Here is a 17564-nt window from a genome sequence, read left to right as displayed (position 1 = left end):
GCCCCTGCTTTGGGCTGTCTCTGTTGTTAGATATCTTTTCACATGTGCATCCCATCTGCCCAGTGAGCCTGGGTTTCCCAGGTTTCTTGTCTAATTCATCCTCACCCTCTGGCTGGCACAGAGCATGAGGAAGTCCCCATGCTCCAGACGTTGATGCTGCTGCCAGAGGAGATGGCACTAGCTGTCCAGGGAGGGCTGAACCCTTCCTTCCTGGAAGCTGCGCTCCACCCAGAGTTTCACTTTTCCCTCCCTCCTTCCTCATCCAAACTGAGCACCTACCCAGGTGCAGTGGCTCACACCTTAATCCCAGCACTTTGGGAGGCAGAGGTGGGGAAATCACTTGAGCCCAGGAGTTCGAGACCAGCCTGGGCAAAATGGTGAAACCCTTTTTAATTAGCCAGGTGTGGTGGTGGGCGCCTGCAGTCCCAGCTACTCAGGAGACTGAGGTGGGAGGATTGCTTGAGCCTAGGAGGTGGAGGCTGCAGTGAGCCATGATAGCGCCACTGCACTTCAGCCTGGGTGGCAGAGTGAAACCCTGTCTCAAAAAGAAAAAACAAAAAACAAAACATAAATTGAGCACCAGCTGAAGATTGTGGAGGACAATGGAATACCAAGGGTAGGATTTGGTTTGGTTTGGTTTGGCAGCAGCCTGTGATGGGCTGCCTTAAGAGAACTGCGGTCTGTGGAGAATTAACCACCGGGCTCTAGTGGAAAGGGGCCCTGTCTTTGGAATCTCGTGGGTCTCCCCAATCACTGAACACGTCAGGCCTGCAGGCTGTTGCTTTTGGGTTTGGAGAAAGGCATGGGGGCTCTGACTTCATCTCTGCTGGCCTAAAAGCCCTGAGCTTGGCATTTCTAGGACCAGGAAATATGAAGATGTGCTTCAGGTTCTGCTGCAGCCTGTGATTACATGGTCCGATGGAACAGTCTTTGGTGCTCAAACAAGCTTCTTATAAAATCCCAGAACACTTCCCAGAGTCTTCTGCTCCTTAGCGTTGTCCAGCTCAGCATGGTGATGTTTTCAGGGTGTGTATGTGTGTGTGTGTGAGAGAGAGATTCAGATGCACAGATGGACACAGACTACCTGTGCCAATAGGACAAGAGCTAAAAGAGGAGGCGAGAGAAACTCCTCCTCTCCCAGGTGCCTTCCCACTTGTGCTTTATGGCAGCTCTCATCACCGTGGAGTTGGGTGAGCTTTCAATCCTTCCTCCTTTTCCTTGTTGCCACTTTTTGGCATCCCCAGAGCATTCTTCGTTGCTCAGAGCTCTACCCGAGCCATATAGGTGTGTCCCAGGGCCAGCGCCGCGAACAACGCGGCCCATTGTGGGCTGTGGCCTCAGTGCTCCCTTATCAAAGCCCTGGTGTTTCTGGGCACTGCGGACAGAAGTTTGGCCTGCACTTCCCTTTGTACCCTTCACCTTACTAAAGGGGAGGCTGTTTTTGTGCTGAGCAAGAGGTCTCCCACGGAGGGCCCAGAAATGCATGTGGGTGCCTGCAGGTGCATGGGTGCATGCCCCAGGGAGCTGACTTCATTCATTTCTGTCTCCAAGTGAGAGGAGGAGGGAGGCCTAGCGAACCGTGGGATCTGAAGGAGAGGATATTGGTGGGCTTCACTTTCGAGCACAAGGGAGAGGAGCAGTGGAGCTTCCAGACGCTGTTGCAGAAAGGTGGTCGGGCCATGGGTAGGAAGGTCATGCAGTTCTTGGATCTCTGTGTGTCCCCACATTTGTCAGGGTGCTCCCTTGCAGACATTAGTGGCAAAACCCATGCAAGAAACATGGCCCAGGTGCTTATCTTTGGGTGAGTAAGGGAAGGGGCAGCTGGTGAGAGGGGGGTGTCATTCCAAAGCTCCCCAAAAGAGGGGAGAAAAGGAGCCATCACCCCTCCCCAAGACAGTGTGTTCTATGGTGGCTTTAAAAGTCAACACCAAATGTACTGAATTTTTGGAGCTTGTTAGAAGGAAGGAAAAGCGTTTCGAGGTGCCTGAGCCTTTATCAACCAAAAGTGGTCCCCTAATCCCCAGGTATGCAACCAAGTCCAGGCTGTCACAACTCCTGCCACAAACCCCGACCACCAGTCTGGGAGGCAGAAGATCTGACCTTGAGAAAGTCACTCAGTGTCTAGGCTCCAATTTTCTATCTGTAAAATGGAAATAATAATGGTTGCAGAGTCACACAAAGTAATGCAGGTGAAAGCAGTTTGCAAACATGTAAAGCACTTAACTTGCATCCTCATGACCTGCCTTCACAGTCTGGAAGGAAAATTCATGACTTCACCTCCCTTCTGCCAGAAGGCTCCAAAGAGAGCCCTTGAGAAAGCTAGAAAATACTAGCAGCCTTGGTGCTGCCACTGATGAGCTGTGTGTCACTGGGCACCTCACTTTTTCTCTCTGGCTTCAGTTTCCCCATCTCTAAGGTAGTCCCCAAGGCTCTTTTCAACTCTTGTCACTAAGCCTCTGCTTCCACGAAAGTGAACATTGTTGATGGAATGTGCTTCCCCCGCTGAATCCCTGGATCTGGGATGTGGTCTGTGGGCTGTTTCAGTGCATTCAGAGTAGCATCCCCACATTCCAGCCTGGGCCAGCTCAGAGAGAGGTAACAGCCCTTCCTGCTGCTGATAACACCTTTGTCTCTGGAAGCACTTTTAATTCTTCAAGATATGTCCTCCTTTATAACTAGAAGCAGGCAAGTCAGCTATTACCCATACAGGCTGAGTATCCTTTATCTGAAATGTTTGAGACCAGAAGTGTTTCCGATTTTGGACTTTTTTCAGATTTGGGAATACATATGATACCAGTCAAACATCCCAAATTTGAAAATAAAAAATCTGAATTGCTTCAGGGAGCACTTCCTTAGAGTGTCATGTCAATGCTCAAAGAGTTTCAGATTTTGGAGCATCCTGGAGATCTGATTTTCAGCTTGGGGATGCACAACCTACTTTTTACAGATTGGCAACACGAGGCCCAGAAAAGTCAAGTTCTTCCCCAGGGATTCATGGCCGCTGGTGATTAATGTAAAGTGGTAGAAAGACCACCAGTCTGGGAGGCAGAAGATCTGACCTCGAGAAAGTCACTCAGTCTCTAGGCCCCAATTTTCTATCTGTAAAATGGAAATAATAATGATTGCAGAGTCACACAAAGTAATGCAGGTGAAAGCAGTTTGCAAACGTGTAAAGCACTTAACTTGCATCCTTCCTGGGGGCTCGGAGAGCAGGGTGGCATTGTCACGCTGTCTCCCGCCCCACCACTTCTCTCCTGTGCTGCTCTTCCCACTGGGAACTAATGCAATCTTCCAGGTTATTTCTCTGTGTGAAAGTGGGGAGGAATCCTGCCTGTCCCCTAATCTCCCTTTGGTTCTTTCCCTCCAGACTGTAAATTCACCTGTCACCCAGAATGCCGCAGCCTGATCCGGTTGGACTGCAGTCAGCAGGAGGGTTCATCCCGGGACAGACCCTCTCCAGAAAGCACCCTCACCCTGACCTTCAGCCAGGTGGGCGACAAAACTCCCATACTGGGATGGGAACAGCCTCTGCAGGTGCCCCAGGTTCCACATTTTTTCCCAGGAGCTCTGGTGAGCAGGAGGTGGCATGAGTCCTCAGATTCCACGTGCACTGGATGGAGTTCACAGACACTCTCTTCCAAGGGGACCAGGGGCAGTGACACAGAGAACTCTGAAGATACTCAGAAGTCCCCTGTAGTTCTCCCCCAGTACAGAGCCTATTGTGGCTTAGGGCTCTGAGCCAGAGATGTGGGTATGGGTGAGCAGTGGGGTGGCTTCCAGAAAAGCCTTCTGACAGTTCCTAAAGGCCTCATAGCCCTGGGACAGTGGGGATGCTGGGGCTGAGGCATTTCAAGCACATTGTTCAGCCAGGTCAGCGCAACCTTCACAGGGGCTGGGCAAATGTTCCCTCCCTGTGTTAAAGAACCAGAAAATGGATGTCCAAAGCAGTTTTTGGTTCTGGGTTTTGTAAAGACACTTGAGCGGCAACGTATCTGAACTTTGATTTCTAGGATTTAGAATGGAGACAGGGGAGTGTGTTTATTGCTTCTTGCATTGAACAAGCATTTATTGAGTATCTACTGTGTACCAAGCATGGGTGAGAAGTTGGGGTAATAAAAGATACATCACAGTTCTTGTCCTCAGATAGCTTACATTCTGGCAGGGGAGGCAGAATACCACCAAATAGCATATACTGTGATGCACGTTGCAATAAAAGTATGAACCAAGTGTTTGGATATATAGTACAATTGTTTCTGCTGGGAGAAATCAGGGAAGGCTTTCCAGAGGAGGTGATGTTTGATTTAAGCCTTAACGTGTGGGATGAAGGTTGCAAGTCAGGGAAGTAAGAATATCATCCTTTAATTCATTTAACAAATAAGTTTCAAATGTTTACCATGTGCCAGGCCCAGGAATGCTGAGGACTTAATGATGAAAATAACAGACATGGCTTCTACACATCCAGTGCTTAGAGTAGGGTAGGGGAGCAAGACTTTAAACAAATATATATCCTGTGTCTCTGACGGAAAAAGCTCAAGGTGCTCTGAGAAACTATACTGGGGGACCCAGGTGCTGGATGGGGGAGTCACGAGCAGTCCCAGGTCTCCAGAGTAGCCATCACATGCTTTTTCTGGAATACAATCAACAATGTTCAAATGCCTAATTCACCATGGGTGTTACCAGCCTCCCAGCTGTTCTCCCATGCCTTTCTCTCTCCCTGGACAAAGAATTATTAGAAAGCAAGAATGATATGTTTTTATAAGGGTGATGCTAGATTGGTTCTAAAATGTATATTTTAAAACTCTGAACATCTCTCCAAAGACGCTGGAATAGTAACTATTTCTGGTATAGCCTGAATGTAACCAGGCCTCTTGGAAGGGCCTTGCCCTTAGCAGGAACCTGTCCATCCAGGGTGGGGCACAGGGAAAGGAGGGGAGGCACATCTGGCCCCCAAAAGCGCTGATGGGTAGTGCAGATGTTTCCTAAAGGTTTTCCTCAGAAGATGGAGGGAGGAGGTTACATAGCACACCATAAAGCAACATTTCCTAAACATCATATTGAAGCAATCTTTTCTGGTTTTGATTTGCTTTTCTCTTTGGGGGCTTCAAGTGTCTCCCCTTTCGGGTCTCCTCAGCCCCGCCCGTGCCCCGCCCTGGAGCTCTGCTGCCCCCATTACTTTCTGGGTCTCCTCTTTGGGTCTCTTTCTATTCCTTCCTCTAGAGCAGCAGGTCTCAAAAGGCGGCAGTTTTGCTCATCCCCTAGCACATTTGTCTGGAGACATTCTTGGTTGTCACAACTTAGGGGATGCTACTGACTCCTAGAAGAGGCCAGGAATGCTGCTAGCCGGCCTGTGTTGCATAGAACAGCCCCCCACAACAAAGAATTATCTGACCTCAAATGTCACTTGAGCCAAGACTGAGAAACCCCGCCCTAGAGTGGGCTAGCCAGCTCCCAAGTGTGGCAGGCAAAAGGCCTGGGGAAGGCCTGGAGTTGGCTGGATTCATTGTCTCATCCTCCAGATGTCAGCAGTGAAGAGGTGCTTTCAAGTCTGAGTTTTTGGAAACAGAGTGACTCCCTTTCCTCTGTTGGAGAGAGGAGTCAACCTTGGAACCCTCTGGCAAGTGAAATCAGGGCCTGTCTAGAGCAGAAACACCACTGAAACATCGCAGAGGAAGGAGCCAAGAACCCCACGTGGGAGCTGAACGGCCCCCAGTGGGCAAACAGCCTGGCATGGGGTTTGCTTCTGGGCCGACCGGATCAGGCTGCTGCTGTATTTGCCTTGGACAGGCCTGACTGCATGCTTCAGCAGAACTGGGGCAGGACCCAGCCTTCTATCAATAAAACCTGGGCCCTGCTCCAGGCCCACTCGCCTCTTCTGAAAAGCCTGTTTATGCTCATTTCCGCCTTGGCTTGATTTTCTGTTAAATCTCAAGATGGAGCTTTCTTTCACCTTGACATCATCACCTGGGCTGAGCTAACTTCATGTGCTAGTGCTGTTTTCTTGGGGGATTTAAGGGAGCGGGGGCTCAGGTCTGAACTCAGCTAGTTTTGGGTACATATGGCTTAGGGGGTATCATCTCGGTGGTATTTCTCCTCTCTGATCTTTTTTCTTTTTTCCTGAGACGGAGTCTCACTCTGTTGCCTAGGCTGGAATGCAGTGGCATAATCTTAGCTCACTGCAACCTCCACCTCCTGGGTTCAAGCAATTCTGTCTCACCCAGCCTTCTGAGTAGCTGAGATTACAAATGTGCTCCACCATGCCTGGCTAATTTTTGTATTTTCAGTAGAGATGGAGTTTCACCATGTTGTCCAGGCTGGTCTCGAACTCCTGACCTCAAATGATCCACCCGCCTTGGCCTCCCAAAGTGCTGGGATTACAGGTGTGAGCCACCACACCTGGCCCTCTCTGCTCTTTAAGGAAAAGAAAATCATTTATTTTCCTCCATCCAGAGACAACCATTCTTTATTAACATTTTTATGTGTTCTTCCTGAATATTCATATATTTTTCAAAACATGATTGAGATCACCCTGTAGATAAGTATTTGGCCTCAACATTTTAAAAGCAACAATCCCAAGGTTCTAACTGTCTTGTCTCTGCCATACCAGAGGGAGGCAGCTGGTGAGGAAGGAGAGACAGGTGTGGAAGCGGGCAGGGATGAGCTCAGAGTCCCCAATGGCAAACTCAAAAGGTCACTGGAAACAGGCATCAGAAACCGAGGAAGGCCACTGGGAGTTGTTCTGTGGTCGTTTCGTCAACCACAGAAACGAGGGTTTCGGAGTCTCTCCTTAAAGATCTCTGAGGTCTCTGACGTCTGACTTTTCCTTGGGCACCCATGTGTGACCAAGCAAATCTCCTTCAAGTCTATCCTAGACCCCTTTTTCAGTTTAAGCCTCATTTGCTAAGGAACATCATCGCTATTGGCTAAAGACCACACTCAGTTACCCAAACAGCTGCAGTTCTTTTATTTAGGATTTTACACCCCAAAGAATTTATACTTCTGGTGGTTTTTAAGGGGCTCTTATTATGTCACCCCTGGGAGGAAAAAAGCCCTCAGTGGCTCCTGGTGCCCTCGCGATGAAGTGAGGCCTCTGATGGCTTGGTTCAGTCCTTTCGCTGCCTATGGAGAAGCTGGCCCCAAGAGAAGAAGTCTTTGTCCTTGCTCACCACTGTGGATCCTCATTATCACCCGCTGCAGCCCAGGGCAACCCCAGCAGCTCTGTCCCTTTGGCCTTGGGTGCCACTTTTCTTGGTACATGGAATGCACAGGTTGCAAAAGAGAAACATAAGCACTACCCCTTCCACTGCAATCCCTTCCAGCCAGTGCTCAAGTTTTACGCCAGCAGGCCCAGAGCCCCACCCCTTCCTGCTGACCTTCCAGAGTCCCTGATATGGTTTGGATGTATGTCCCCTCCAAATCTCATGTTGAAATGTGGCGTCCAGTGTTGGAGGTGGGACTGGTGGAAGGTGTTTGGGTCATGGGGGTGGATCCCTCATGAATGGCTTGGTGCTGACCTTGCGATAATGAATGAGCTCTCGCTCTGTTAGTTCACACAAGAGCTGGTTGTTTAAGACAACCCTAGCATCTCTCTCTTGCTCTCTCTCTCTCGAATGTGACACGCCTACTCCCGCTTCCCCTTCTACCGTGAGTAAAGGCTTCCTGAGGCCTCCCCAGAAGCCAAGCAGATGCTGGTGTAATGCTTGTACAGCCTGAAGAACCCCTAGCCAAATAAGCCTTTTTTCTTTATAAATTACCCAGCCTCGGGTATTCCTATATAGCAACACAAAATGGACGAAGACATTCGTCTTCTTTTTTTTTTTTTTTGAGACGGAGTCTCGCTCTGTCGCCCAGGCTGGAGTGCAGTGGCCGGATCTCAGCTCACTGCAAGCTCCGCCTCCCAGGTTCACGCCATTCTCCCGCCTCAGCCTCCCAAGTAGCCGGGACCACAGGCGCCCGGCACCTCGCCCAGCTAGTTTTTTTGTATTTTTTAGTAGAGACGGGGTTTCACCATGTTAGCCAGGATGGTCTCGATCTCCTGACCTTGTGATCCGCCCATCTCGGCCTCCCAAAGGGCTGGGATTACAGGCTTGAGCCACCGCGCCAGGCCGACATTCGTCTTCGAATGGTCAGCAACCTCGGCAACCAGGCTCCCAGGCCTTCAGCTGCAAAGGCCAGCCCCTCCCATGGCCATTCCCAGACCATACTCAGGCACTTTCCCCACTCAGGACTCTGGCCCTGCTCATGTTCCACCTGTTGACTATTTACTTAACATTTCTCTTTAAATAGACTTATTTTATTGAATTTAAATAGACTTATATTAAAGGAAATTTTAAAATACCCTTGAATCACTGGTTTGATGTACTTAGGAGTTTTTTCTCAGCACACATTAAAGAGACACTTATAATTCCTTTGAATATGTGTCTAAGGACTGCCTCAAATTTATTTCACAAATACTTATTAAGCCAGGCACTAGCCAGGCACAGTGGCTCACACCTTTAATGTCAGCACTTTGTGAGGCCAAGGCAGGAGGATTGCTTGAGCCCAGGAGTTTGAGACCAGCCTGGGCAACACAGAAAGGCCTTGTCTCTACTAAAAATTTAAAACATTGGCCAGGTGTGGTGGTGTGCACCTGCAGTGCCAGCTACTTGGGAGGCTGAGGTAGGAGGACAGCTTGAACCAAGGAGAAGGAGGCTGCAGTGAGCTATGATCATGCCACTGTACTCCAATCTGGGTGGCAGAGTGAGACCTTGTCTAAAAAAAAAATCCAGGCACTGTTCTAAAGTCCTTTCAGGCGTCATTTGTGGGAGATGCAGCCCTATAGAGGCTACTCTCTTTGGCCATCTGGTGCCTGGACTACCAGGGCACTGGGTCCAGGGAGTGCCTAAGGGGCAGCGTGAGCAGTGGAGAGAACTCCTGGGATGCTGAGAAGGAGTTGCCAGCTGTTCTTACCAATACCAAGGTGCTCTTCCAAAGGAGAAGTGGATCTGGATATACTGATACGGAACTGTGCGTGAACGCAGGTCCCTCCACAGCACATATAGGACCAGGTCATTTGTATTTTGCAGGTATATATACACGTGTGTGTGTGTGTGTGTGTGTGTGTAAGTGCAGAACAAGGGCCTGGCAGTGCTCAGCTAACTACTGAAAGAGATTTCACCCTGGGAGGGGGTGGACATTGAAAGGGGTAGAGTGAGACTCTCACCTCTTGCCCTTTGTTTCTGTGTTATTTGAATAGCCAAATGCTTTTCATATGTTCCTAATGTCATTTTTTTTTTTTTTGATACAGAGTGTTGCTCTGTCGCCCAAGCTGGAGTGCAGTGGGGCGATCTCTGCTCACTGCAACCTCCACCTCCTGGGTTCAAGCAATTCTCCTGCCTCAGCCTCCTGAGCAGCTGGGATTACCGGCGAGCACCACCGTGCCCAGCTAATTTTTGTATTTTAAGTAGAAACAGGGTTTCACCATGTTGGCCAGGCTGGTCGCAATCCTCCTGACCTCATGATCTGCCTGCCTCGGCCTCCCAGAGTGCTGGGATTACAGGTGTGAGCCACCACGCCTGGCCCTAATGTCATATTTTTAAAGGCAGTAAATGTTTTCTTAAAACACAGACTCTTAACCTGGGTGCCTGAATAGCTAGGTTCTAATCCAGATTGTGTAGACGAAATACTTGACATATGAGCCAGGACAAGCCTCTTAGTTTCTTTGAGTCTCAGGTTTCTCCTCTGAGAAATGGGACCCTGTGAGGTTCCATCAAGAAGAGGCATGTGAAAGCGTGAGTGGACAAAAGCATGAGTATTCTAGGTGACAGTCCTGGGCCATCTCTGGTACCTCTAAGAGTCTTACTAGATTTTTTAACTTTGTTACTCCTGTGATGAAAACCTTCAGTGGCTTCCCATTGCCTTCAAAATGAGTCTAAATCTGGATTAGCACACACAACCCTTATGGTCTGGCTCTGCCAACTCTCCAAAACACCAGAAAGTAGGGTTATCATCCTGGATATAAAACCAGGACTCTCTGGCTTTGTGATCTGAGTGGACATTTTTTGCTATAAGGCTTATAACTATCATTGAGACCCCAAGTCACTGTTCCACCCTGTGGATGAGTCCCTGTCCCCACTCACCAAAGGGACAGATGGCTTCCAGGGCCCCAGGATAGATCAGCCCGGCCAGCCAGCATTTCAGCCCTACAGGTCCCTGCTGCCTTTCTGCCTACACCCGCAATCCCAAACGCTGTCAAGCCTTAGCAGGGCCCCTGCTGCAATCACCCCTCAGCCCCTGCAGCAGAGTGGTGACTCCGCTGGCTTGGAGTTCTGTGTTTCCTGGCTCCCAGCCCTTTGCTCCCTCCTGCAGACATGCCACTGTCTGCGTTAACCCGGTCTCTACCTTTCCAGACCCTTGAGAAAAAGAAGCTCCTGTGGTCAGTCCTGCCTTGTCCCTCGGCCCAATAGCCACGTGTTGAACCTAGGATGACCACATGGGGGAGCCAGAGAGCAAGAAGCAATGAGCCTAAAGGGGCAGGTGCTGGGGGTGGGGGGATGTGTCCTTGCCTGAAGTCCCAGGCTCTCTAACACGCTTGATAGACCTACCTGCACACCTCTCAGGAGGTGCAGGGTCTTGGGTCTCTTCTGAAGGCTTCAACACAAGTTAATTGAAATGTGACTGATAACAATAGTAGCTGACATTTGTTGAGGCATACCTGTGTTCTGTCTACTCATTTCATTTATTGTTAAGAGAAGTGTTGAGATCTCCAACGATAATTGTGGATTTGTCTATTTCTCTTTACAGTTAATATGCCTGTATTTTGAAGCTCCATTATTGGGTATATAAACTTTTAGGAATGTCTTGTATTTTTTTTTTTTTTAACAGACAGGGTGGCACTGTTTCACCCAGGCTAGAGTGTAGTGGTGCTCATTGTAACCTTGAACTCCTGGGCTCAAGTGATCCTCCAGCCTTAGCCTCCCAAGTCACTAGTACTACAGGTGTGTGCCACCATGCCTGGATATTTTTTGAATTTTTTGTAGAGATGGGGTCTTGCTCTGTTGCCCAGGCTGGTCTTGAACCCCTGACCTCAAGCGATCCTCCCACCTTGGCCTCCTAAAGTGCTATGATTACAGGCACAAGCCACCACCTGGGCTACTTTTAGGGTTATTATGTCTTCTTAGTTAATTGACCTGCGTATCATTATGAAATGACCTCCTTTATCCCTGTTAACATTCTCTACTATGAAACCTACTTTGTCGGATATTGCCATAGTTACTGCAGTTTTCTTTTAATTACCATTAGTGTGGCATTCCCTAATCCACCCTTTCATTTTTAGGCTATATATCTCTTTATATTTAAAGATCATTTCTTACAGGCAGCAAATAGTTGGATCTTGTTTTTCTTTAAACCAATCTGCTCATCTCTACCCTTTGAGTATTTAGATTATTTGCATTTAATGTGATTATTGCAGTGGCACAATCCCAGCTCATGATATAGCTAGATTTTAAGTCTATCTTCTTACTACATTTTTTCTTTTCTTTCTTTCTTTTTCTTTTCTTTTCTTTTTTTTTTTTTTTTTTTTTTTTTTTTTTTTTTTTTTTTTTTTGAGACAGGATCTCATTCAGTCGCCCAGGATGGAGTACAGTGACACAATCATGGCTCACTGCAGCCTCAACCTCCCCAGGCTCAGGTGATCCCCCACCTCAACCTCCCAAGGTACTGGGACTACACATGTGCCACCATGCCTGGCTGACTTTTTTGTATTTTTTTGTAGAGACAGGGTTTCGCCATGTTGCCTGGTCTCGAGTAATCAGGGGCTCGAGTGATCCTCCCACCTCAGCCTCCCAAAGTGCTGGGATTATGGACATGAGCTATGGAACCCAGCTGGCTATTGGTTTTCTATGAGTATTCTATCTGTTCTTCGTTTGCTTTTTCTTTTTTTTTTCTTGCCTTCTTTTGGATTGATTGAATATACTTTATGATTGCATTTTATCCCATTTGTTGCCTACAAGCTTTAACCCTTTGTTTTGTTATTTTAGTGGTTGTCTTAGCGTTTACAGTATATAAATGGTCCTTAATTTATGGGATTACATCCCAATAAACCCACTGAAAGTTGAAAATATCTTAAGGCAAAAATGCATTTAATACCCCTAACCTACCAAACATGATGGCTTACCCTAGCCTATCTTAAATGTGCTCAGAACACTTACATTAGCCTACAATTGGGCAAAATCATCTAACACCAAACGTATTTTCTTATAAAGTGTTGAATATCTTATGTAATTTATTGGATGCTGAACTAAATTATGGTTTCTATCAAATGTGCATCTCTTTAGCACCATCTTAAAGTTGAAAAATCACAGGTAGGACCATTGTAAGGAGGGAACCATCTGTACATCTTTAGCTTATCACAGTCTACCTGTCAAGTGATACTATGCCACTTCATGTATAGTATAAAACCCTGGCCAGGCACAGTGGCTCACACCTGTAATCCTAGCACTTTGGGAGGCCGAGGTAGGAGGATCACTTGAGCCCAGGAGTTCAAGACCAGCCTGGGCAACATAGTGAGACCCAATCTCTATTTTATATGAAAAAATAATTTTAAAAAAAGAAAAGAAAAAACAAAAATAATAGTATCCTTCCATTTCTCATCTACAGACCTTTGTACCATTCTTGTCCTGTATTTTATTTTTACGTATACTACAAGCCAGGGGTCCCAGCCCCCAGGGCCACACACGTGGTCTTTCAGAAACCAGGTCGCACAGCAGGAGGTGAGCAGTTGGAGAGCAAGTCAAGCTTCATCTGTATTTACAGCCATTCCCCATGGCTCGCATTGCAGCCTGAGCTCTGCCTCCTATCATATCAGTGGCAGCATTAGATTCTCAGAGGAGCACGAAGCCTGCTGTGAACTGTGTATGTGAGGGATCTGCGTGCTCCTTATGAGAATCTAATGCCTGATGATCTGTCACTGTCTCCCATCACCCCCAGATGGGACCATCTAATTGCAGGAAACAAGCCCAGGGCTCCCACTGATTCTACATGATGGTGAGTTGTATAATTATTTCATTATATATGACAATGTAATAATAATAGAAATAAAGTGCACCATAAATGTAATGTGCTTGAATCATCCAAAGACCATCCCCCACACCCCGGTCCATAGAAAAACTGTCTTCCACAAAACCAGTCCCTGGTGCCAAAAAGTTTGGGGACCGCTGCTGTAAGCCCCTTACAATATTTTATTTAAATGGCCAATTATATTTTAAGGAGATTTAAATGATAAGAAATTGTTTATTCATTTGGTTACCATTTCTGGTACTTTTTTTTTATTTTGGTAGATCCAGGTTTCCATCTGATATCATTTTCTTTCTGCCTGAAGGACTTTCTTTAACATTTCTTGTATTTGTGCGTGTACGGATGATGAGTTTTTTCGACTTTCTGTGTCTGAAAAAGTTCTAATTTCACCTTCCTTTTTGAGAGATTTTTACGGGGTAGAAATTTCTAGGTTGGCACCTTTTTTTCTTTCATTGTTTTAAAGATATTGCTTCACTACTTCCTCACTTGCATTATTTCTAACAATAAATTTACTGGTATCTTTATCTCTGCTCCTCTGTATATAACATATTCTTTTTTTTTCTTTTTATCGCTATGTATTAGTCTCTTTTGTGTTACTATAAAGGTATACCTGAGACTGGGCAATATATAAAGAAGAGAGGTTTATTTGACTCATGATTCTGCAGACTGTACAAGCATGGCACCAACATCTGTTTGGCTTCTGATCAGGACCTCAGGAAGCCTTTGCTCATGGCGGAAGGTGAAAGGAGAGCAGGCATGTCACATGGTGAGAGAAGGAGCTAGAGAGAGAGGAGGAGGTGCCAAGCTCCTTTGAACAACCAGCTCTCACATGAAGGAACAATGTGAGATGCTCATTACCATGGGGAGAGCACCAAGACATTCATAAGGGACCTGCCCCCCCTCAACCTAGACACCTCCCACCAGGCCTCCTTTAACATGAGGGGTCAGATTTCAGCATGCCATTTGGAGGGGACAGATAGCCAAACTGTATCACACTGCTTTTGAGCAATTGATTACAATGTGCCTTTTGTAGTTTTCTTTATGTTTCTTGTACTGGGTGTTCATTGAGTTTGTTGGATCTGTGGATTTATAGTTTTCATCAAAATTGGAAAATTTGGGGGCATTATTTCTTCAAATATTTTTATACTCCACCCCCCACTCTGAGGGATAGCACTTACATGTATATTAGATTGCTTGAATTTGTTCCACAGCTTACTGCTCTGTTCATTCAAAAAATTATCTTTTCTTTCTGTGGTTCATTTTGTTTTGTTTTGTTTTGTTTTGAGACAGTCTCACTCTGTCGCCCAAGCTGGAGTGCAATGGCGCATTCTCAGCTCACTGCAACCTCTATCTCCTGGGTCCGAGCAATTCTCCTGCCTCAGCCTCCCAAGTAGCTGGGATTACAGGTGCCCACCACCACACCCAGCTAATTTTTGTATTTTTAGTAGAGATGGGGTTTCACCATGTTGGCCAGGCTGGTCGCAAACTCCTGACCTCAGGTGCTCCACCCACCTCAGCCTCCCAAAGTACTGGGATTACAGACGTGAGCCACTGTGCCCAGCCTGTGCTTCATTTTGGATCATTGCTATTGCTGTGTCTTCAAGTTTGCTAATCTTTTCTTCTGCAAAGTCTAATCTGCCATTAATCCCCATCTAGTATATTTCCCATCAAAGGCATTGTAAATTTCATCTCTAGTAGTTTGATGTGGATTTTTTAAAATATATTTTCCATTTCTCTACTTAACTTTTTGAATAAATAGCATATACTTATTCAGACATTTCTCTGGGCTCCTCACAGCCTATCCCCTTCTACCCTAGAAGCAGTGGGCTGCCCGAGACACCAGAATTAGTGTCTTTGAACAATGCTAACATCTGTGTCAGCTGTGGTCAGTAGTCGAGACAGAGTCTCACTAAGTTGCCCAGGCTGATCTCGAACTCCCGGCCTCAAATGATCCTCCCACCTTACACTCCCAAAGTCCTGGGATTACAAGCATTAGCCACTGCACCCAGCCCTGTGGAAATATTCCTGAGTTTTTTCTTCTAGGACCCAGTTAAATTATTTAGAAGCGGTTCGATCCTTTTTAAGATTTTAAGATCCTCTTTAAGATTTGTCAGGATTGGAACAGTGCTCAGTCTAGGGCTAATTACTTCCCAGCGCTAAGGTAAGACTCTCTGCGTACTCTACCCAGTGCCTAATAAATGATGAGGTTTTCTGGTATGGCTCGTAGGAACAGGCACTATTCCTGACCTCTACGAGGGCAGACACTGTTACCTGTAATCCTTTTGGGTGGTTCTTTCTCTAGCCTTGGGTCATCTCTTCCCATGCACACACTGATCAGTAGGCAGCCAGGTGAATACTTTAGGGGCTTTCTGCAGTTCTCTCTCTCTGCAGCTGTCTCCATTCAGTTACTCTGTCCTGTGAACTTGGGCTGCCTTTGTCTCCCTAGACTCTGAGCAACATCTCCTCAGCTTCAGGGGGTTTTTGCTTCACCTTAGTACCCTCTCTGCACCACGCCTGGGAGTAAACTGGGAGTAAATGTAGGGATCAACTCATTTGTTTTCTGTCTCTCAGGGATTGCTATTCCTCGTTACCTGATAGCCAGTATTTTAAAAACCACTGTTTCGTAAGTTGTATCCATTTTTTTTTTTTTTTTTGGTTGTTTTGATCAGGAGGATATATCTGAATCCTATTCCCTCATCTTTGCCAGAAGTAGAACTCCCCCAGGCGCTATTCTAATACTAATTCATACTAGTTCATTTAATACCCAGCCTTACCCACTGGGTAAATGCCTTGAGGGCAGGGATCCTATCTTTTGCCATTTAGTCTTCCTCATAATGCACTGGCCCTTGCACATAGTCGGTGCTCAAGAAGTCCTTCATTTTATTCGATTTTCAAATTGGATTTGTAGAGGTTTTTTGCATTCAGAATGCTGGTTCTCCCACTCACTATGATACTAGGAAAGTACATAACCTCTCTTAGCTATTACATGGGGACACCAGTGTGGTCGTTGTGGCAACTGTATAAAAGCACTTGTAAACTCCATGGAGCATGAACCTTGTTTGTTTACCAGTGTGTTCCCAGCCCCTATCACAAGGAATATATATAATAGGACTGGCACAGAGCATAGTTTCCCTTGCCCCCATGGTGTTTGAGAGCCTTCAGCCTAGCAGGCTGCCTGCCCTCTGTAGACACATTATCCTTAAGATACCTATGGGTGTGAACCATGCCTGCTCTCATCGTCTTAAAATATGGTAACTCTCCAAAATGGGAATTTTGTGTTGTGCCCTGAGCACACAGTCAGAAATCCATGTGCCCGCCCTGGTACCCAGTCCTAAGGCTGCTGACAGCCCCTTTCTGCCATCTTGGAGCAATTTTAGTGCTCCCAGCTCTAAAATCTGGCTTTCAATAGCTTAATAACTTTATGATCTACCAATCAATTGATATTGACAGCATCTTTTGTTATTCTCTGGTCAGCAGAAATAAAAGGAGACTCATCACCTTTAGTTGACATGGCAGGAATGTCAGAAAAGTCAGAAACTAGGGTCCCACATCTAATCTTTCCTGGTAGATGTGAGGGTGGGGAGCAGAATACATTAGACCCCACCTCGTCCCTCAGTCAGTATTTCCTTAGATTCCAAACCCAAAATTTGGCACTGATTTCTATTCTGACTCCTTCCCTTGATAAGAAACAAATGGCTGCTCCCAGGGGATTCTAGAGGTGCCAGATGCACACCAGCCCACCTACATCTGCCAAGAGAAGGAGCCAGTCCCCCACTCCCTCCACCTTACCCTGAGCAGAACATCCTTCATCCTTACCCTGACTAGGCTATCCCATCTGGGACAGCCTTCTCCGTGGCTCCTTCGCAGATTCCTGCCACACTTTAGAAGCCAGAAGTGCTAGCCAAAGCTGTCAGTGATTCATCTGCGCTGGACAGCCGCCCTCACAGGAGCCTCTCCAAGGCCTGTCTGACCAGCCCCAGATGGGCTGGCCCACGCCAATGTATTTCTGATTAGGCAGAATGGAAATGCTTCCCAAAAAGGAGGCACCTGAAGTCCTGGCCACAAGGAGGGGCAGAGCTCTGGTGCATATTTCTCTAGAGATCCTTAAACCCTGGAGACATTTCTCTGGGCTCCTCACAGTCTATCCCCTTTTACCCTAGAAGCAGTGGGCTTCCTGAGATGACCCCCAGCTGGGCTAGGCTAGCCCTGAGGCTCTCAGGCGAGAGGCAGCAAGACCCTCCTTGCTAGATATAGCAGTGCAATAGTTGTTCACGTCTCACCCTGGTGACTATGCTGCCCGGGATGTTGGAGGATTGGCCCTGCCCAGAGAAGGGCACATCAGGGAGATGGCTGTTGATCAGAAACGTCTTTTGTCACTCTCTATTCTCACTAGGGAAGAAAAATAGAAGACAGAGCCCCTGGGCCTGACTCAGACCCTGACATGAATTCCTGAGGGTGTGGACAACTGGGGTAACTCAGCTATCTTCAGTAGTTTCAGTGTCAAGGCCTATTGA

General features: G+C 47.0%; 1 protein-coding gene across 3 annotated transcripts in view; it reads left to right on the top strand.

Moving 5' to 3' along the window:
- LOC104661745 (ras association domain-containing protein 5) overlaps window positions 1-13020 on the top strand; it is a 33477-nt gene extending 20457 nt beyond the window's left edge. Inside the window, exons 2-3 of one of the 3 annotated variants that reach the window (XM_030935227.1) lie at window positions 3368-3489; window positions 12964-13020. In XM_030935227.1, coding sequence (XP_030791087.1) covers window positions 3368-3489; window positions 12964-13008 — 167 coding nt within the window. In that variant the 3' untranslated portion in view covers window positions 13009-13020. Of the gene's footprint in view, window positions 1-3367; window positions 4333-5516; window positions 5684-12963 lie in introns of those variants that run through there. The other 2 variants (XM_030935228.1, XM_030935226.1) reach the window with 2 other exon arrangements.
- Window positions 13021-17564: the final 4544 nt, after the last annotated feature.

Source organism: Rhinopithecus roxellana, chromosome 8 (assembly GCF_007565055.1).
Source record: "Rhinopithecus roxellana isolate Shanxi Qingling chromosome 8, ASM756505v1, whole genome shotgun sequence".
In the NCBI taxonomy this organism is placed as follows: domain Eukaryota; kingdom Metazoa; phylum Chordata; class Mammalia; order Primates; family Cercopithecidae; genus Rhinopithecus; species Rhinopithecus roxellana.
The sequence above is the reverse complement of the archived record's forward strand: the minus strand, read 5'-3'. Positions and strand labels throughout refer to the sequence as shown.